The sequence below is a fragment of the Silurus meridionalis genome, chromosome 23, assembly GCF_014805685.1.
Source record: "Silurus meridionalis isolate SWU-2019-XX chromosome 23, ASM1480568v1, whole genome shotgun sequence".
Lineage (NCBI taxonomy): Eukaryota > Metazoa > Chordata > Actinopteri > Siluriformes > Siluridae > Silurus > Silurus meridionalis.
The window spans coordinates 16,090,029-16,112,109 of NC_060906.1; the positions used below are offsets into that span (position 1 = coordinate 16,090,029).

At 38.2% G+C, this 22,081-nt stretch overlaps 1 protein-coding gene across 1 annotated transcript; it reads right to left on the reverse strand.

The window, feature by feature from the left end:
- Positions 1–125: 125 nt before the first annotated feature.
- On the reverse strand, positions 126–2,715 carry id2b (inhibitor of DNA binding 2b). The gene is made up of 3 exons (XM_046836007.1): positions 2,007–2,715; positions 1,523–1,577; positions 126–1,132 (listed from the first exon to the last, which is right to left on the reverse strand). Exons 1-2 carry the CDS (start codon positions 2,346–2,348, stop codon positions 1,527–1,529), a joined length of 393 nt encoding a protein of 130 aa, XP_046691963.1. The 5' UTR covers positions 2,349–2,715; the 3' UTR covers positions 126–1,132; positions 1,523–1,526.
- Between the last annotated feature and the right edge of the window lie 19,366 nt (positions 2,716–22,081).

A 22,081-nucleotide genomic window follows, 5' to 3' on the forward strand; every position in this document is an offset into this window, starting at 1 on the left:
AACTTCGTTACCTCACAAATCATGCCACTAGATAGATTGGCTATGATGAATTGCCCCTTGGTATGAAGGAGTGTGTGAAGGATGCGGTGCGAATAGGCTGGCGATTTCAGTTATTTCAACTGTAGTGAAAGAGTTGTATGCTTTTTAATCAGTATAAAAACATGTTCCTTTTAAGTCTACGTAATTTATTTCATAAAAAAGTGCAATTTACATTATTTATAGAAAAGTCATTTGGCATTACTAACACCACATTCCAGCAGAATTAAAAGAAAAATACATTGATGCACTGTACAGGAATGGCACAATGAACCTTGACTGTTCTTCCTGCTTTAACATTCATTCATTCCTTCATTCACACACAGTTCATGTCATGCCCATGTGGGGATGGATCATCAGTGCTGGGAAGGATTGATAAAAATCCTAATATTTATTCCTGTATCAGGGATTAATCCATTAGGGGGTAAATGGCTGGAATGTACAATAATAATGGCATTGGAAGGCTATATTAATAGAATATTTTAATAGCATGATAAAACCCAACTTATTTCTAAATGTCACAATATGGTGTAGAATATATATATTAAAAAAAAAAAAAAAAAACACCTAGGCCTTCAGCTTAATGTCTAAATGGAGTAGAGCAATAGGTCAGAGAAATCACGGTCTATTGGCTCAGGAATGGCTTCTCAATAAAAAGGTCTAGAGACTGAGTTTTAAAAAAAAAAAAAAAAAACCCCACTGAAATGAAGGCGACGCTTTGAGTGTTATTGTAAATGTAACTGCCAAATATGATCCGTTAGTCCCTCAGTGCTGCTGATCATCTGAGCTCTCAGATCACACCGAGCCTGCAGTTTGACACCTTCACAAAAGGCGTTTCTCCCCCCTACTTCTGTTCATTTTCTTTTCTAAACAACTGGTTCTCTCAGTCCCGAAACGAGGTCTTCCTTTGGAAGAAAGGTCGTGTATGGCCTGCAGATAAATATAAATCAGACATACAGAATGGTTTATCTCTGAGGGAAATCCGTGTCAGTCAAGACGAAGTCCAGTCCAGGCGAAAGTACACGGAAGGATAACAACAAAAAAAAAAAAAAAAAAAAAAAAAGAAGGTGGTCCTGTTTTTGCTCCAAAGAAACACCTGCAAAATATTGAGAGAGAGAGAGTGAGAAAGTGTTTAAAAAAGGAGGAGGCAGAGATCCGGACCTACTGTCGCTGCAGAGGAAGCTGTGGTGCTCACCACCACCAGTTTTAAACACTCAGCAATCCCATAGTACTCCACCATTCTTATTTTTAGGACATCCTGACATAATAAATTGGAAATCTTTACATGTATTAACTCTTCGAAATAAACACAATGGGTCCTTCCAAGTTTCTCCCCATGCATGTGCACACCAATCACCATAAATGATCTAAAATGCTATATGGTTTCTACACCTTTCTACACCATTTTATATTTCATTACAAACTATTTGAAAGGTGATGTCATGGACACAGCATTGACAACAATAAGTGAGAAGGCAAGTCTTACCTCTTCAGATAGTTATCTGCTCATCCGTGATCGTTTCTCTTGCAAAATGATTTATCTGAGGAGAAAGAGCAGAAACAAGTTGTTCATACACCACTTGTGCCCTCTCCTGCATTTAGGTCCATCCACACTTTTGATATCTTTTGTAAACATTTCCCCCATAAGTTTATAGTTTCAACCCATTATGACGTATTAATATCCTAAAACCTGATAAACAACTATTATGACGTCACTGAAACTGCGATTGCTTGCATTTTATCGTATACATATTGTTCAAGCACGTCTGGTGTCATTTTTCTTTTTTTTGTTGTGGAAGCTTTTTCACTTGTACAAAGCAGCAGTTTTGTTTGTAGACATTTTTACAAAGTGCACATCAAATCTTGCTCTGCATTAAAAGTCTTGCACAATTGCCTACATGCGAGCAGGAAGTGGTGAGTGGGAATCCCTTGAAAGTGATCAGCGTTAAATAGAGAGCATGTGTCTTTACCTGTAAGGAGCTGATCTCAGAATCAGTGCTGCTAGAGGAAACCCCTGCTTGAGCAGGACACCGCTGCGCTTGTGGACTCGCGTTAACAGCGCTGGAGTCCAGCGCGATCTGAAGGTCCAGGATATAATCGATAACATGCTGCAGGATCTCCATCTTACTGACGCTCCGGTCCTGCGGCAGGCTGGGCACCAGCTCCTTCAGGCGGCTGTAGCAGTCGTTCATTTCGCACAACACACCGAGCGGCTCGTCCCACGCGCTCTTACTTCTCCAGATCCCGAGGTCCGGCGCGTGAGAGCTGACGTGAGTCCTTCGCATGGGCAGCACCGGGCTGATCGCCTTCATAGTCGCGTGCTTTCTGTTTCCGGCTCGCTTATTAAAACGTTACACGCCGCCTCGCAGATCTACTCCAGAGCGAGCCGTGTGTCAGGTTATATATCAGTGAACGGACGGCCTACTGATGCGGGAGAATATAATCTGAACCGGATTGGTCCATGCGGTCACGTGCGTCCACATCGGCGACACCTGTAGTCCCTGAAACCCCGCCCACAATCTCCTGCGTGCTTTCCTCGTGCTGATGAACCGGCTGAGCACTGAAACAGCTCGGAGTGTTACACACACACCTTCCGGTGTTAGTCAGCAAGTGCTCACACAACCCAAAATCTGGGAACAAGCAAAAGAAAACCTCTGAAAGATAAAGAATGTCTCTCTCACATAATCTCCAGCCCTAACTAACACATTATTTTTTATCATTAGTAACATTACAGACAAAAATTTCACTTCACGACATGAAAATAGTTCACTGTTAACATTGGACACAACTTTCCAGAAGTACACAAAATATGAATTTATATGTTAGTGCCAGTTTAACCCTAGAACTTTATCCCTAATGAGTAGAGAAAGTAGAAATGAAAAACTCCCTCAGATTTTGTAAGAAACCTTGAGAGGAACCTGGTTCAAAAGGGAACCCATCCTCATCTGGCTGACACCGAATGTCCATTCGTTACAGTTCAATCATTGTTGAAGTGTGCTTGCGGTCGAATAGCAATTGTTCGGGGAGACAGTAAGGTATTTATTGAAAAAGGCAAGTTTTTAAAAGCTTTATTGTATAATACTCTCATGAACACCTTCCTCATTCCATCTAAGGGAGTTTTTCCTTGCCACAGTTAACTGATAAGTTGTCTTGCTCATCAGAGATAAACACACGTAATTCACTTAGATCTAAATTTTACATTTTGTAAAACTGCATTGAGACAATGTCCAGGTTTTAGAAGAAAGGTTTTGACAGACATGATAAAAAATGAGGCACCTCCATGTTTAGGCTTCAATGACTTCAGTGAACAAATCAGAAACTCTTCCCTTTTCCTAGTGTCTAAAAGGATGGCTTACCACAAAAGGACGACTCACGGATGTTCATGAGAGTATTGTACAATAAAAACGACTTTTTTCAATGAGTAACTTACTGTCTCTCCCGCAAGTACGCTTCAACAATGATGAAACTGTAACGAATGGACATTCGGTGTCAGCCAGATGAGAATGGGTTCGCTTTTGAATCTGGTTCCTCTCAAGGTTTCTTACAAAATCTCAGGGAGTTTTTCATTTCTAATTTCTCCACTCATTAGGGATAAGCCATTCTTTTAGACATTGCAAGGAAAGAACCCTCTTAGTTGGAATGAGGAAGATACCTTGAGAGGAACCAAACTCAAAAGAGGAACCTATCCTCATTTGGGTGATATCAAGAGTCTGATTATAAATCATAAAAACAATACAAAACACCAGAGTGAGAAAAACCACGAGCACTGGAGTGTGTGATTATGAGTAATGCCCTTTCTACAGTCTTATACAGTCAGTTGGTGTTGTGGAACCAGGAGCTACTGAGCAACTCATAACATATCTAAACATATAAGACCATTATAGATCCAACACCAACCATGACAGAGCCTTTAAATGTTCAATGATGGTGGAAAAAAAGTGTAATGGCCCTGCTGTCAGAGCATGTAAAAGTACACCTTTGTGCACATTTAATTTGCTAATTTATTTTGGGTTGTTTCAACTACTTGTAGATATCATTTGTATAGCAGGCTGTAAAAAATGGAAAATAGCTTTATGCTATGTTACGTGCACATGTGTAACATAGTATGACGTATTGATATACAGAACCCTGATAAACAGCTATAAGGAGGTATTGTGATGTCAGACACTTAACATAACAGGACAAGTTCAGTAGGGGCCTGGGTGGTGTGCTGTGCAGAGTAACACTAGAGACGCGATATTTTATTAACTTGCATCTATCTACAATGCATCTATCTATCATTAATGAATGAATGAATAAATGAATGAATGAATTTATTCATTCATTTCAGGGACTTTGTCAAATATCCTGACAATTCCCTGTATAACCTGATATTGCAATCCTTGAGGGGACATGTAGTCTTCACCAAAACATGTTTTTGCATCCCAATCAGTACACTATTATACTGTGTTTTATTTCTAAGAAGCACATCAAGGTAGCCTTGTTTAGTACAATAATAGAGTTCAAGGTGACTATAGTCATGACAATGTTGCACTCTACTCACTTTAGAAGTGGTTAGTTTTAAATGTGCTGTGGTTTGTACTATACACCCCAAAATGTGCCCCTCTGTATTTTGTCAATAAAAAGTATAGATATTGTTTTGGATTTGTGATGATGCATGATACCATACTGTATAATAGAGTAAAGCATTTGCAGATTCTGCAATACAACTGCAGGTTTTCCCTTGTTACACAATGTCTTATCGAGTGCCTCCTGACCTTTTCTTCTTGAAATGTTGGAAAACAAAAGGACATTGTGAAACCTAACACGATTCAATAGCATCCCTTGAACCATCATATGAAACTCGAGTCTCTCAGGTGTTTCCTCTGTGCTCCATATTGAATGAAACATGGGCCAAATAGTGTAAGGTTTCAGGATAATAGACTTTTTTCTCAGCTGTTTCTGAGAGGTGTGAGAAGGAGAACACCTTTTTTTTCTGTAGCCAGGCTCATGAAGTGCAAGCTTTGCCACCCAGAACATGTTGCCAGATCCTCTGTTTAACTCTACATAGGGGAAAGCTCCTAAAATACTCCTTTCCCGAAAACATGTGGGCACTAGAGCATATTTCCCATGCTGAAGGGTACTCTACGTTTATTTATTTTGTATAATCTTTATTATATCAGTGGTGGATTGTCCATAGCAGCAGGTGGGGCAGAGCTCTATCATGAATCTCAGCCTTATTATAAGTCTCCATTCGTAATTGTATACATTTAAATTCTGAAATAATAACTATATAATTGTTTCTATACTAACAACTTATACAGGGACACTAAATGTGTGTAATCATCGATATGGTGAAGGTTTCTATGAGGAAACATTAATTTAACATTTTGGAAGGAGTCCCAAGTGTTCCAGTCAAATTGTAAGGTATACAAGTAGACTTCTATCTTCTAGACTTAGAATCAACAGTCTAGAAAGTGTGAATCCTTTACAAATTTCTGTATTTCTGTATATAGTTGTCCTGAAATGTGATCAGATTTTAATCCAAGCCCCAAACTACACAAAAATAACAAATTTAAACGGATGGCTTAAAAACATTACAGTTTTTAGATGTATTTATCCAACATTAAATATCATGAATGAAAAATTTTAAGTAAAGGAAAAGTTTCTTTCAGTAACTTTTCAGAACTGCTACAACTCGATGATATTGTTGGGCTTCCCTGTATGTAGTGTTTAATTTTAGGTCCAGTAACAACATTTCTACTGGGTTAAGGTCTAAACTTTGAGTTGGCAGTCCAAAATTGTAATTTTGTTTCTGCTTTAACCATTTCTTTGTAAAACTTATTGAGTGCTTTGAATAGTTGTCTGGATGGCCCACTTATAGTTAAGCTTTCCAAACCAAAACCCTGACATTCTCCTGTAGAATTATTTGGTACAATCCAAAATTTAGTGTCCCATCAGTAAAAGCAGCAAAGCAGCTCTCACCAATTAAACATCCACCACCTTGCTTCATATGCTTGCCACTTTTTGCATGTTGGAATGTAGTCTTTGACGTTTGCCGAACATAAACCCAAAAGTTCTGTTTATATTTACCCACATAACAATCCACCAATAGGCTTATGGCTTATCCATGTGGTCCTGAGAAAACCTTAGAAGGACAGCAGTGTTCTATTTGAAGAGTAGTGGCTTCCTTCTGGCTGTCCTGCCATGCACACCATTCTTGTTCAGTGTTTGGCTGATGGTGGACTTATGGACACTGACATTACTCAATGCAAGGTTGAGAAGCAAGAACTGTAGTACTACTGCATGTCTTAAGACAGTACTTTGGAGTTATTTGTGACTTCCCTAATATCCGCCACACCCTTGGAATAATTTTTGCTGGATGATCACTTTTTGGCAAAATAATTGTGGTGCTGAATTTCCTTCATTTGTAAATCATCTGCCTTACCTTGGCTTGGTACAAATGCGTTTATAAGATTTTAAGGCCTGGTAAGGACTGATAACTAATGTAGCATGACACACTCAAGACCAGAGGGACAACACTTTATAATGATTATAAAATAATCCCAGAGGTTCAAAATTTCCCAACGAAGATATTTGGACAGTTTTGCTCCATTTACTACAATCACTTTGTGCTGTTTGTTTTATTTGGTTTTTCTAAAAAAATCTACTTTAGCCAGGGTTTAGTTGAATATTTTAGTACATTTTGGGTTGCATTAATGTAAACATTACAGAAAGGGTTAAAAAAAATCTTGTGATATTATAGATGAGAGAAATACTGAAACAAAATACTTTCACCTGTTCTGGTGTCCTAACCCACATTGGATTAACATTTCTCTGCATCCATAGTGAACATTGGTATTGTGTTTACACTTTAAGAACTTAGACATATAATCATATAGTCTCTTGTTTAGTGGTAAATTTTGCCTGTGTGCTTGTGCATTCTTTTAGAGAGTCATATTGACTCAAGCAGGGGAGCTGGCAGACGTGTGAGGCAGTTACACATCTGTAACGCCAACATATTGAATCCCACCGACATTGCTGGCCTGCGGCTTGCATACTCGCTCGCTTGCAGTGTGAGAGATGCCTGAGGCATGACTTCACAGGACAGGTGCTGTTAGCTGCACGGCCTCATAGCAGTGCTGAAACATCAAAGGCTGGAAGCAGTGAGAATTGGACAGTGCGTCTGGTCTGGCTTCAGTCCTGCTTCTGGCTCCTAGGTGTTTAAAACACACTGAGGATGTGTGAGGAGGACAGAAACTCAGTTTGCTCAGAGAACTTTGTGTGGAAATAGAAAAGGTTGCACCAGTCTGTTAGTAAAGAGTGGAGGTCCTGCAGATTTGTGTTGCATGGTATTTCTGTAGAATGAGCGCATACACACACGCACACACACACACACACACACACACACACACACACACACACTGCTGCGTTCTGCAACATAATGCTAGTTTCACCTGGAGCTTTTGGGCTTCCCCACCATGTCAGCACCAACCACAAAACAAATTTTGACTGCCTTGCATTTCTGACCATCATAGCCCACTTTCCAAAGAGACAGTCCAAATGACCCTTTTCATGCTGCTTCTGTCATCTCAGGTCAATTCTGTTTAGAAATGAAGGGTATTGCCTTCTGTCCTTTATGCTCTCCTGTCATATACAGTGCCTGTAATACAGAGCTGTGCATAGCTAACGGCTGCAGTGTGAGTGGCCAGGTGGGAAGAGCGTATGTATGTGTCAAGGGGAGTGTGCATGGCTGGGGGTGTTGGATGGGGAGTGTGGTGCCCACAGGGAGAACACCTGCTCACCCTTGCCCAACTCCTCTTCCACCTGCCTTGGCTGCAGGCTGCCAGGCATCTGCCCACCTCTGGGTAATGGAGCTGTCACGGCTTCAGGCCCCTTACTGCACAGCTCTGACCTCATTTATGGGGCCTGTCTCTAACACCACGGTCTGTCCATTATCAGCCAGGCTCTCCATGTTCTCATGCAGTTTGAAAAATTAATTACTCGGGTTTGCTTTAACATTTTTGCAACATGGAATACAAGAATGTAGTTCTAAATGCAATACGTATGCTATATAAAAAAGGTCACATGGCGCTTTGTATGTAATTGATTTTACATCACTGCCTGAAAGGAAATGCAGGTGCACAACACCACCACTACTCATCACACCCACTTAAAGGAATACTCCAGTGGGTTTCAACCTGGTCTTAATTGAACACATCTGTAGCATGTTTGATTACAGTGAACAATTGTTTTGACACTTACTGTATATGATATATAGAGAAAAGAAAACTTTTTTTCCTAAACTCATTTACTCATACACTTTAAACATATTAACTCTACTAATGCTACTCTAGTACTGTAGTCTCATTTGCTCTCAAATCAGCCCCACTACTTTGTAGCATAGATTGTTGGAAACATTTATATTGGAGTCTGGTCCAAGTTCACATGATTGTATTGTGCAATTTGCTGCACTTCATGCTGCTAATCTCCACCTGCATCCCAAAGATGATCTATTAGATTCAGGTCTGGTGGCTGGAAAGGCCATTGAGGAACATTGAACTCATTGTTAAACAGTTTGAGACAACTTGAGACAACAAAAGGCAAGGTAGTGAAAGTATCCAGTCAAAGATGGGTAACCTGTGTTGTGTTCAAGTGATGAATGATTGATATTGATGTGCCCGAATTGTGCCAAAGAAACAATGTACAGTGGTCAGAGAAACTCTTGGGGGTTTCATTCTAAATTGCACCCCTGCAGCCCCTTAGTGAATTCATCTAGACATTATGTCACTTTAATACAATAATGTTTTAAAAAAAAAAATTAAATTTGTTTGTGAAAACATAGATAAAAATGTTATTTCTGATGTTCCTGAACATTCGGTCCCTGCTGCGGATTCATGTGAATTTTAAGATAATCCACAACTTGCTGTTATTTAGGTTCCAAATGAGAACCCGCAAATTCTCAGAGCCGCAAATTCTGAACTGCTAATTATCAGGGGTTGACTGTTCACACCATTATACCACCTCCACCACCTGAATTGTTGACACAAGGTAGGTTGGGTCAAGAGATTCATGCTGCTAGAGGCATCATCCCCACCATCTGAATACCTCAACAGAAATTGAGATTCATTAGATTGGCTGATGTATCTTCTATTGTTAAGCCTATCCACATCAAGATTAAACACTTTATACATTCTGAAATGTTTTTTTCTGCTCACCACAATTGAGTTATTATATTTTTCCTATCAGCTTCCATTAACAAAACCTTTTGTTCCATACAACTGCCGCACACTGGAGGTTTTTTCTTTATTAAACAGAAAAGTGAGCAATCATGCCACAATTAAAATCACTGCAATTACCCCTTCTGCTGGTTGATGTGCACAACGGCTTATATTTACAATTTTATGCATTGTTCCTCTGTCACATGTTTGGCTGATTAGATAACTATTTAAATAAGTAGGTATACAAATGTTCCTAATACAGTGCTCAGTAATTGTATGTATTAAAATAGGTGTAAGTCTATTTATTTTTGCCTTTCCCTACATACTGTAAGCTTTTTAAATCATCTTTGTACCTTTAGTACTGCTAGATCATTTCTCGTGGATTATTTCACGTAAAAAATTGCTGTTTGAAAGTTAGCCATGTTTGTTGCAGGGTGACTACTATGTTTCTTTTGTATTCACTCACCTGCAGGAAATATAGCAAGAAGCTTTGATGATTTGATTGCCAGCAGGAAGTGTGTGTGTGTGTGTGTGTGTGTGTGTGTGTGTGTGTGTGTGTGTGTGTGTGTGTGAAAGAGAGAGAGAGAGAGAGACCGAGAGAGAGAAAGAAAGAGAGAGAGAGAGAGAGAGAGAGAGAGAGAGAGAGAGAGAGAGCGAGAAAGAATGAAAGAAAGAAAGAGAGTGAGAGGGAAAAGGAGCATCATCCGATCCCTCCAAATGGTAGATACAATAGTGGCTTTGATGGAAGCAGCATTTGCTGCAGTATAGTGCTGGCAGATAGGGGTCACCTCAGTCTGGCCACCGTCCACATGCTGGGGAATAATGCAGTCTCACAGGGTCAGCGGAAGGCTAAAGATGTGTAATTAAAGACCGGCCTGTTGAGGCAAGACAGTGTGCACCCGTCTAATGTTTTTTTTTTTTTTCTTGCTTGACATAAGAAGTGTAATACACTTTTAAACAGTCATCAGGAATAGCAGCATCTGTGTGCACATGCATGCACTCACACACACACACACACACACACACACACACACACACACACACACACACACACAATGGCTTTGTTCACCTTCAGCACTTGCAGCAGAGGTCACTGAACAGATGGGCATCCACCTTGAATTGTTGAACCTGGGTATTTGAAGTGAAAGCTTTGCAGCAAGCTGGTCTCCGAAGCATTCACCAATGCCCTGCCACACACACCTCAGTTCACGGCTGCCATTTACAATCCCGGTGCCACTCATCACCCCTCTGCAAGGCTTCAAATCAACCTACAGCAAAAGATGTTTCACAAAAAGGACTGAAATTTGCAGCTGGGAGGGACAAAGCAGCAGAGTGTACTTTGAGCAGCTGCACCACTTCTCTTCAAGCTAAACAGGATTTCAGGAACGATTTGTAGAAAACTCAGAATTTACACAAACATCCTACTTATCTTAAATGTAGTCAATCATTTCCTACTTGTCCGTGGCCCAAATCTTGCTTCTCTATCTTTGTCTGGTAGCCATGAGACAAAGTAGCTAACAAGCAATGGAAGTTTAAATTCTGTGTCAAATTAAGTTACTTGCTGAGTTGATGCTGAGTTGAATTCATAAACCTGATATTTTCTTAAACCATTCCTTTAATAACCAGGTAGGAGGGACAGATTGGCAGAATAGTGGTGTCTCACAGCCAGCAGTACCAAGTTCATAAACAGAAATGATTGCCGAGACACCATTAACGTCAAACTCGGGGGGAATATGTGGCATCTTTCTGACATTCACTCATCATTCCAGCAGCTGGAAACAATAAAACTGATATTACAAAGGGCTCAGGCTCAAACATGGCCCCTTGAGTGTATTTTGGAGAAGGCAATAACCCATTAAACCATCCCCAGCCTGTAAGTCACTGTTTTGCTGGTAAAAAAAAAATCAAAACAAGGCTTTTAGGGAGCATGACAGCGGTATAATTATTTGTAGGAAATTCATTCAATGAATGTGTTAGGAAGCTAGGAAGCCCTTTTTACACTGGATCGGTCCTTGAGTAGTGAAACACCTGCAGCTGGTCATGATATATAGACGCAGTAATTTTTCTCATTACCGTTACCATGACATTTCCTCTTCCACTCTAGGGTGCAATGTTTCTGCAACGTCTCTTCCAGGCTGGAGCACAGGTTTTAGATCATCAGTAACAATATAGATGATTCTCCTGAATATACTTATAATGATTAGTAAATAATAACATACTGGTTTAATTATTTATTTAATCAGCAAACAAAAAAAATATCTAGTAAAATCAAGGGGTTTTAATGGGCATCTAAAGCATCTTCATCAAGCATAAAGTTTTTTCAACAGTATCGATCATTTTCAGGTTTTTTAACGAATCTTACTCATGGTCTGATTTGATTGCACCCATTACCTTGTTTTATTAAAACAAATATTCTCAGAGCTTTACCCTGGTGAGGGGCTGTAACGCTTTATCCAGTCCAATCATCTGTTAATGCTTGTGGAGATGATGATGATGGAGCGGCGGACTCTCGCGCTGAGCTAAAAGAGCCATCACGAGCCATCTGTCCTCTCATAGCCGAGCAGCAGACCTCCTTTTTCAGCTCTCACAAATCAAGGCCATGCTTTAGTACCTCCCTCACATGCATCATCCCCTTCCTAAAAGCAAACACTATAGCCATTGAGACCATGCAATAACACTTTAAAAAATATGACATTTTCTGACTTCACACTTGCTGCATTTCTCATGAACAATTAGCACCCACACACAAAGTGCTATCATTTCTAAACTATGACACAATGCTAAAAGAATCTTAAATGGATTCACTAAAAATCACTCTGTTATCTCTCAGTGGTCTTCATCACTGACTTCAACAAAGTGTCTAAATTGTCCTCCCCCCTCTTTTTCTTTTATTAATGACATAATTGGTGTTATTAATCACCAAAGTTCCAAAATCTCACCAAGTGTTTGCTAAAGAATCAGGCCTGTCCCAGTGCTATTTTGCAGACACTAGTGTCATTCAGGTCATGCCACACTGTTATCGGTTTAGAGTCTGCTATAAGCATGGGATAAAATAGACACCAAGTTGACTTTTAATTTCGCGAGGACAAAAGATGAAATGCCAAATATGCATAAAATCAGAATACATACCAGAGACAAAAGTGGCATTGTGAGTGATTAGATGAAATGAGAGCGACAGCGTTTCAGGGTTTAAACTTTATGTGAAGATGGGGGCGAATCTTGTGCCGAGAGCAGACAATAGCTGCGATTCAGCAGTAGACCCTTACTGAAACAGCTGGAGAATGCAGTAATCAACAACCTCTGAGGTGGAGGTGGTCATTTCTCTGCGCTCCAGGGCTCTCAAGAGCCACTTGAACCTTGATGAAAATCACCAGTAATCACTGATTACGCAGTCTAAAGATAGGCGAAGCATAATTTGAAATGCAGCTTTGTACTGCCCATGGCTACTTAAAAAAAAAAGGTGTTCGGATGTCATTTGGATAATTTAGCTATCACTTTGGTTCTGATTTCATTACATGCATTGTTGAAGAAGACATTTTTTTTTTTTACCGAGATTTTGCAATTCTGATGATTTCAGGACAGCTTCAATTCACACTGAAAATGGCCAGAACACCCAATTGTATTTTTATTTCCAAGACAATTGGACCTCCACCCTGGAATGGTGTGTTCATTTCCCTGGGCAAGGACATCCGCATATGTGTGTGTACAGCATACCCAGATACTGATAATCTAATCTGTAAAGGAGGGGAGGTCTCCATCCCAGGGTGTTTCTTTACACTCTGATATGCTCTTCATGTCTGCCAGTGCTCACTCTGTTTATGCTGAAAATAGCATGCGCACAGTAAACTCTATTTTTTCTGTCAGTCTGTGGTATACCCACTACAATAACAACTGAAGTGAAAATAGAAAGTGAAAACAGATAATCCCTTTCTCCCTATGAACAGAGGCTCTGTTAAACAAACTCTCGCTCCTTCCTCTCCCGGCCTGTGTAATCTCAGTTGGTCAGCACCAGCACGTTCCCACTTTCACGCCTCTGCGTGTTGGTGGGATTTGCAGGGACTGCATATCTCAGCAGCTTCCCATCAGACAACCACATACATCTCTTTACTTAGCCTGTGGGGGAAATGGATGACAAGAGAAGGTGACCAGACATGATAAAGTAAGCTGTCTGCCAAACCTGTGTTTTTATGGGAAGCATGGTAGGGACCTGCATTTCATCCCTATTGTGAGCTGTAGTTTGCCTTTTTTTCCAAATCTTCTCTTCTCTGCTGAAGTTACTTTGTGAAAGACGTAAGGTACACAATTCAAGATATTCATCAGGACATAGTTTATAAAAGATGCTTTTCATCTTTATTGAACTATAATAACTCACTGAAAGCATTCAATGAGGATAATTGTAATGTACTATTATAACCCTGGGTATGAGTAAATTGTAGATTTGAAGGATTAGGAATGTTGTTCAGATTCAATTCAGTGCTAAACATTACCCAAACCATACAGCCACCACCACCGGCTTTTATTATTGAGCTCAAACAGGAGGTCTCCATGTTGCCTGTGTTTCTTGTGATAAATCCTGAGCCCTCTGACATCCTTCAATAAGCATGATGTGAAACAGTCATTTAACTTAAGATGAAAGGTGATGATCTTGAGATTCTGGTTATACGCCATTTGTTTGCTTTTGTAATATATGTGAATCGTGTAACAAATATGTGTGTAAAACATGTGAAACCTGCATGTGTCGTAATATCCGAGAAACCTGTTATGAATATCCGTGTAATAAATGGAAACATTGTAGTGTAGCTGTAGTGTGCCTAATACATTTACAACCTTAACAAATTAACAGATTAAGTTTTTTTAAAACTAGGTCTGGATGCAGGTCTCCTATTACCAATGTGTATTAGAACCATTCTCTTCAGATCCAGATATGGTGGTAACAAATGTTATTTAGCACGTTTGAATGTGTCAGCTGAGAGGAAGGTTAGCAGTTATTAGGGAGAACAATTATTGAGACAATATTTGCACCACATTGCTTTGGGAGACACTCACAGGAAAAGAACTTGGGATACGATGGAGGAACACATTTACATGCATTTGAATATGTTCAAAGCTCACCTTAAAACCAAACTGTTTATTTGACCATAGGTTTTCACTGAATTATTGATGCTAATAGCTGTAAATAATTTGAGACATAGGGTAGTATGTAGAGCAGACAGATGAAGGATATGGTACTCTAAAATGAGGAACAAGGCACAGAGGCGATAATGTGATATATTGGAGTAATATACAAATATTTGCATATGAGTGCAAACAGATAAAATTAATGGTGTAAATTGACAAAACAACAAACAAAACCTTTTTTTTTAACTAAACAACTTACAAGAATTACAGATAAATAAAAAGAAAAACTTTATCAACCCTAACTCAAAAACAAGGACAAATCCACATTTAACATAAAATCCAGTCACACCTCAACAACTGGTGAATCCAAATATATACATATACAGTAACTAATTAACATAACTAATTAGTTTGGCTGATTTTCCCAGTCTCTCGTGGAGAGCACGATAGACCAAAAATTATAGAATTAGAGAATTGTTTTGAATGATTTTCATGTTAAAATAACGAAATCTATTAATAAAAATATAATTATCAATTCTAAAATAAAGTAAAATGTTAATACAGTACAGTACTGTACACATAAAATAGGTTTTTTGGAGTGGCGTCCGTTTATCGCGGGCGGTTTTGGAATGTAACCACGATGATAAACGGAGGATTACTCTATTTACAAAAAGAGTCCTTATTTACAATCTGGTGAACTAGAAATTAAAAAGAAGAGATCAGTCTGAATGTTGCTGTAGGTTGGCCACAGTTCAAATCCAGGATATTAAGGAAAACAAAACTGCAAATTCACAACAGAACATGACAAAGCAAGCTGTTGTCTATGTACTGTTATCAGTTGTCATCTTTGGGGGGCAGAGCAGCATTACTAGTCTGAATAGAGGTTCAAGACTGGAGGTCTGGAATAAGTGATTCGCAAAGAATTAATATACACACAAAATACAAAACACACAAAACAGACCCATGGAACCTCATGAATTGTAACATGTTTAAACTGCAGTGTATTTTTGGTTGAAAAGCTTTTAAGTTAGTTATACCACATTTTACTTGAAAGTGACATTCTAATAATCTTTGCTCAAGATAAACCACTGATCTTGAGGTAGAGCTTTGTGTATATGTGCTAGAATGAGGTCTGGCCCAAGAAGTAAAAAAAAAAATCCAGACTCAGTTTAGCACAAACTTTATTTGAACCTATCTTACCTAATGCACATTTAAAATCAGAGCTGTTTTTTTTATTTTTATTTTTTTTATTTTTTTTATTATGAAGATCATGCCACAATCCCAAGAACAAAAAAGAGCTGCTATGGACATTGCTGTGACAGGGTCAGTGCAGTAGGTGAGCACTTTGACATAAATTATGCACTTTTGTCTATGAATTTATTTTGCTGTAAATCTACAAAACACTTAACCAACTCATTATTATAGTGATAATTATATTATATTAACAGATATTTTATAGACATAACTAGAATTAACAGATACAAAACAATGAGTGCTAAAACAGCCTCTCAGGCTAGCTTTACAATGAAGATCTGAGCAGGCAAACAAAATTAAACAAAGTCATAGACTTCTTATTCTCTAGCTTTGTGGTCTTGTTGATTTTTGTGTGCTTGCAATTTTGGCAAAATAATTATATAACACTCTAAATGAAGTTCTAATTTCTAATTTCAACCCTGAATTTACATGGTATAGTGGCATGCAGCACAACTGCTCTCTATGATAATCTTTTATTTCAAAGTGAATGTTCTATGCACTCCATGTTTTTAAAAAATATTTTCACAGCTTTTATTACTTAATTTTTTTTAGACCTATTTATTTATAATTTAACATGGCATCATTTTTTTTACCTCAATTTTGGTCTTGTTTGTGATTTTTTTAAGTTTCATGTGGTTTTTCTCTGTTTGTATTCCAGTACTCATGACCACAGCTGGCACCAGAGCTTTCCATCATGTAAAAGTGGCCTCTATAACCTAAATAGGATCACCTGAATGTTTTTCTGTGTTATAAAAGGCCTCTTTAATGTATGAATGCTAAAATCACCACTCCACTGAACTTGTTTGTGCTTTTATCCTTGCTTTGGCAAAACTGATCTAGCTCCAGCAAATGGGAGATAATGTTTCAAGCTCACTTATGCAATTATGTTTAATTACAGAATGCACTCCCACAGCAAGCATGCCAGAAACAATTAATGGCAAAAAAACACAAAAGCAATTGGGCTCAGTGCCTTGCTAAATGGCAACACATTGTCTTTGGGGAGTTTTGTATGGGGAAAGTGTTCCACTGTCCTCCAGAGACCTTAGATATCATCTGTTTCTGGTTAATTATAGCTGCTGTAGTGGGCCGCTGGAGCCATCTTCTCCTTGCCATCAGCAGCAAACAGAGACAAGATAAGCCAGGACTGAAGAAAGATCAATGTTTGTTTGCCTGTAAAGGTCCCAGTGCACTGCGCCATTTGCAGCCGGTGTTGGTGTTGATTTTCAGACAAACATTGCTGGTGATTTAAACCCAAACAGGGAACATTTTTCCTACAATAGACATTGGAGGTTGTGTTTCAGGTCTGGATATTTGGTCCTAGCCCAAAGCAAACATTTGATTTTGGTTTTTAGAAGATAAACAGATATGGGTGTACCTTTGAAAAAAACACTGTAGTATGTATTATGTGCAAAACCTGTCATTTTAATTACAGAGCCTTGTCATTTTTATGTGTGTTTGGAGGAATTTCTATAATTCTTCTCACATCCTGTGGCTTTCCAAAGCTGACTTGAGGATAGAAAGAAGAATGCATTCCATATGAAATATGCCAAACAAAAGAAACTCTGCAGAAAGCAACATACGAGTTATATGGTCATAGAGCAGTATATGCTTGAGTGTTCTGTGATTTTTTTTTTTACATAGCAGCGCTCAGTTCTGTAATGCCAAAACCACTACCAAAGCTTGTTTTGTTCAAAAGGTATAATGATTGTTGGCTCTCATGAGTAACTGCTGTTCCTCCAGAGTAAACAATCTGTTTTAATTTTGTGGAATATTCCTATAAGTAATCAGAAACAGATCCGCAAAACATCATGTTGTACTGTGGCATTTAAATAAGAAATTCACAATAACATTCAAAAATAGACCAATACAGTCTTTTTCAGTTTTATATCACTCTGTCATATCGGTTTCATAGATAAATGTGAATTAAACATATTATATATTTTTTAACATCACATTAATATTACATTAAAAACAACAGCATAATTTGATCTGTTAGGCATAAGTTTAATGTATAAACTAATTTAAAAGCTGAAAAGATTAACAGTCTCAAATATTCTTTTCATGTTGTGAGGAAGAGGATTACTTAGATCAATATTTAATTAAAGATAACTGACAAATGAGGATTTTTGTGACATTTAATTTAAAATACTGTATACAAATGCATTATGCAGGTGCAGTTCAAGTTTCTGTTAATTTTAACGTTAAATATCAGTGGTGGCAAAAATATATCTGTGATTTAAACCACGGCACGTTGCGACAGGTGAGATGGTTAAGAAGCTGCAGGCCATACAAATTCCATGTCCAATAACAGTATATACAGTGGAAGTTCTAAGAGTGTAAAAAATATTTTTGGTGAGAGAAATTTGAGGAGAATAGCTGAAGTTAATAGGAAGATATCAAAAACACAAATAACAAAACATGTCAGAATGACAGCAGCGTTTGGGTTCCTTTTTCTGTCAGCCAGTAACAAGAATCTGAGGCATCAGTGGACACAAGCTCACTGTAACTGGATGGTTGAAGTTCACCTGGTCAATTTTCTTTTGTTCCCCCCTTGTAAACCTGTGCCTATAAAGCTTTGAAGTATGATACTGTTATACTGTTCAATGTGATGGCTGGAGTTTCATAATTTGCATAACCAACAACAATACTGGTGTCTGTTGCTTGAACTTCTCCTGTTAAATATGCACAGCAAGACCTTTTTATGGCTCCTAACTGTACAACATTGTGTTGCTTACCATTACAGATTATCTGCACATTTGAATATACCCCTGCCCATGTGTGTGTTTGGAAACACCCTGAGCAGGAGCTGCAACTGAGATCTACAGACAGTAAGCAATGTTTTGCATGTGTGCGTGCCAGTAGACCATAGAGCAGGTTCAGTGTGTAGCTGGGAGGGCAGATACATGGGATAACATGCAAACAGGGCTGCTCACAAGCGAAGTCTCATTGTCTAACAGGTGCAACTCGCTCATTAGGTAAATGTTTGAGCTCCTTTGCCTAGAACTGTAAAAGCAGGTGTTCAAAGCTTTTCATTCATGTGTCCGATAAATGTGGAATGAGCAGCTGAGAACTTGGATTGGATCCAAGTGAGCAGGTCATTAACACACTCATGTTGCTGTAGAACTGAAAAAGTAGGAAAATGGTGCAAAAATGAAGAGGTCATGAGGTGCGCTGAGGTAGATTTGTGAATCATTTTGCAAAGAACACCCACCCATTACAAAAATTCTCACTCCACTCTCACTACTAATAAAAAAAACGTTTGTCAACATTAATGTATGTATTGAAATAGTTGTAACAGGTTTAGTGTTATATTTGATATTTTGCTTCTGTGCTTTTTTATTATTATTCCTGTGAGAGGTCAAGAACAAGACCATAGTGGAGTCAGAGTCAAGATTCAAAATTGAGTTTGAGAAGAGGGCAAGACCAAGACAAAACCAAAATCACATAAGCCTGAATGTTAAGACTTAATTTGCTAGTTATACTACTATACTTGCTAGTTATACTAATTTCTACCGTACTCTACTAACATTTTCTGGAAATAAGCACAAATTAAATATTACATACAGACCACTGTCCTAACAAGTGGTGCATTGAAATTTTAATTACTACATAAAGCACACTTGGTGTGGTGGTTAGGGAGCTTGTGTGAGGTAAATAAAATGACACAGAGTTTGCTGTTTATACATGTTTCTTTATCTGTAATACAAGGCAGCAGGAACTGGTACAGCAGATGTAAAGATTTGCAAATCGAAAGCACATTTCCTTTGATTTAAGCACACAGCATGTAAATGTAGAATCAATTTCTTTCTCATACAGTTTTCAGATGCCAAATACAGTACTGCTGTGCACTAGAAGTACTTGTGCTGTATTATTTTCTAACATAAAGTAAGATATTAAGTACTTTGAAACTTTTTATGGACAAAAATATTGGAACAGCTGTTTTATTTTTTGCTACAGTATACATATGTGGTTTTTGCTCATTGAAATAATATGGTCAAAAATAAAACATTTGACACTTTGTAGGCAGAGGTTGAGACAAAGGTGAGTAAAGTTTACCTGAATTTATGGCAAGACAGAGACCATTGTTTTTAGTTTTCTCGAATACAACAACACTAGAAGTTATGTCATAGTGGGATTTAGCTTGCAAATCTTCACTAAAGCAAACTATATATATAATATCTCACATGTAAGGTATATTTGTCCGTTTTTCAGTGATATCTCATAAAACACAAAGGATCAAGAGATACGTCATATAACGGCAAAAGAGTGGAGACAGTGGACCCAAACTTCAAGAATACAGCAGAGACCGAATTTAGCTACATGGTGACTAGCATGATGCTGTTGATGGCATTAGCATGAAAGTTAAAGCTTTGGAAAAATCAGAGCGTGCAGAGGAGGACGGGATAGAACTGGGAAGACTGAAGGATTAAAGAACATTTGTCTTTATAGGTCAAATTTGAGCAAAGTTTACAGCACTTTGGGTAACAAAGCAAACCTCCAATGTTCATTAAAGAGATTTGAACAAATAATTCAAATCAGAGCTTCATAATAAATAATATGCATAAACTATCCATACATTTTACATGACTATATAATCTAGCATGCAACTAAAAGGCCCATGTTAATACTAGTAATAATAAAAAAATGAAGAATGCATGTGATTGAAAATGGATTTACATTTTTCAGCTTTTCAGTTGGCTAAGGTTTTTCAGTTTTTCACAGCACATTGAATATTAACCAGTTCAATACAACTTTATGGTTTATTCCACCTAACATGTTAAAAGTTAATACAAATCAAAACTTTTACCAGAGTCTTGAAGGAAAAACGGAACACGGCCCTAATCTGGTAAGTGTCCTCCTCCTCAATCTGCTTCCATTAGTGGAAGTAGAGCATAAATATGTCCCTGTGGCTCATAAAAGGACCTGGCTGAGTGCCTGCTCTTCACAGGCCGCAGATTCGGCTGACATCGCCGCACTATTCTATTCTGTTACTTCCTGCCAAGTTCGCTTTATTCTTCGACGTGTGACACGGGGAAATCTGTTCTTCCCAAGCTGCAACATCAATTTTTACAGCCCTGTAAATGCCTTATAGTGACGGTTAGGACAGAATTCCATTCAGAAGATGAATAAACTGCAGGGTTAATGAGGATGCAATCATAGCTCAAAGGAGAACAGAGACGCATAAATGCCTCCATTAAGAACGGGCTATTGGCTTGCTCCACAAAGTCACAGAGAGAAGGCACTAGTCTTGGCTAAGGTAATCAAAGTGCTTGCATGGGTTGTAAATGGCTTCGCCTATGAGAGACATGTAGAGTAATATGCCGGCAGCAATCTGAATTAGAGCGAACAGGCCAGTAGCTGAATGTTCTCCGCTGGTAATGGCTTTGTATTGGCAGCTTCTGTGAACAACACCGTCCAGAACTTAGCATGTGGCTTTGATATGTGAGTGACCACAGGGAATGTGGAGTTGTTTTTGGATACAGCGTCACATGTATGCGCTATGAGAAAGTGTCAGCTTCACATTTTTGGCATAATAAGTAATCACTTTTTGTTTTGCAGACGTCCTCCATAATCAGGACACGATGATTAAGCAAGGACACACAGAAGATTTGAGCAGTTCCATTAGTTATGTCTGCATTACAAGTCTAAATATTTGTATCCATATTTACAGGTGCATCTCAATAAATTAGAATATCATTAAAAATTAGATTTTTTTTTTTATAATTCAATACAAAAAGTAAAACTTGTATTATATAGAATCATCACACACAGACTGATATATTTCATGTTTATTTCTTTTAATTTTGATGATTATGGCTTACAGCTAATGAAAACCCAAAATTCAGTACCTCAGAAAATGATTACCTAATAATACTTACTGTACTAATTATTTTTTATTACTTAAGACTAATAACACAAAAATTAATAATGAAAAAAGATTTTTAACAAAGAATTGTTGGACTACTGAAAAGTATGAACATGCATGTACAGAACTCAATACTCAGTTGGGGCTCCCTTTGCAAAAATTACTGCAGCAATGCAGCGTGGCATGGAGGCAATCAATCCTTCGTATTTCCTTCCATTAAACGTTCAATTAATGTGCTCGGATACAACACTCTGTGAACAGCCGGCTTCTTAGCGATGACCTTTTGTGTCTTACCCTCCATGTGCAAGGTATCAATGATCATTTTCTGGACAACTGTCAAGTCAGCAGTCTTCCCCATGATTGTGTAGCCTGAACCAGACTGAGACACCATTTATAGGATCAGGAAACATTTGCAGGTGTTTGGATTTAATTAGCTGATTAGAGTGTGACACCAGGAGTCTCCATTATTGAACTTTTTCACAGTATTAAAATTTTCTGAGGTAGTGAATTTTGGGTTTTCATTAGCTGTGAGCCATAATCATCTAAATCTAAAAAAAAAATAAAGAAAGAAATACCCGTGCTGTTTGGTGTGAATAGTTTTCTGGGA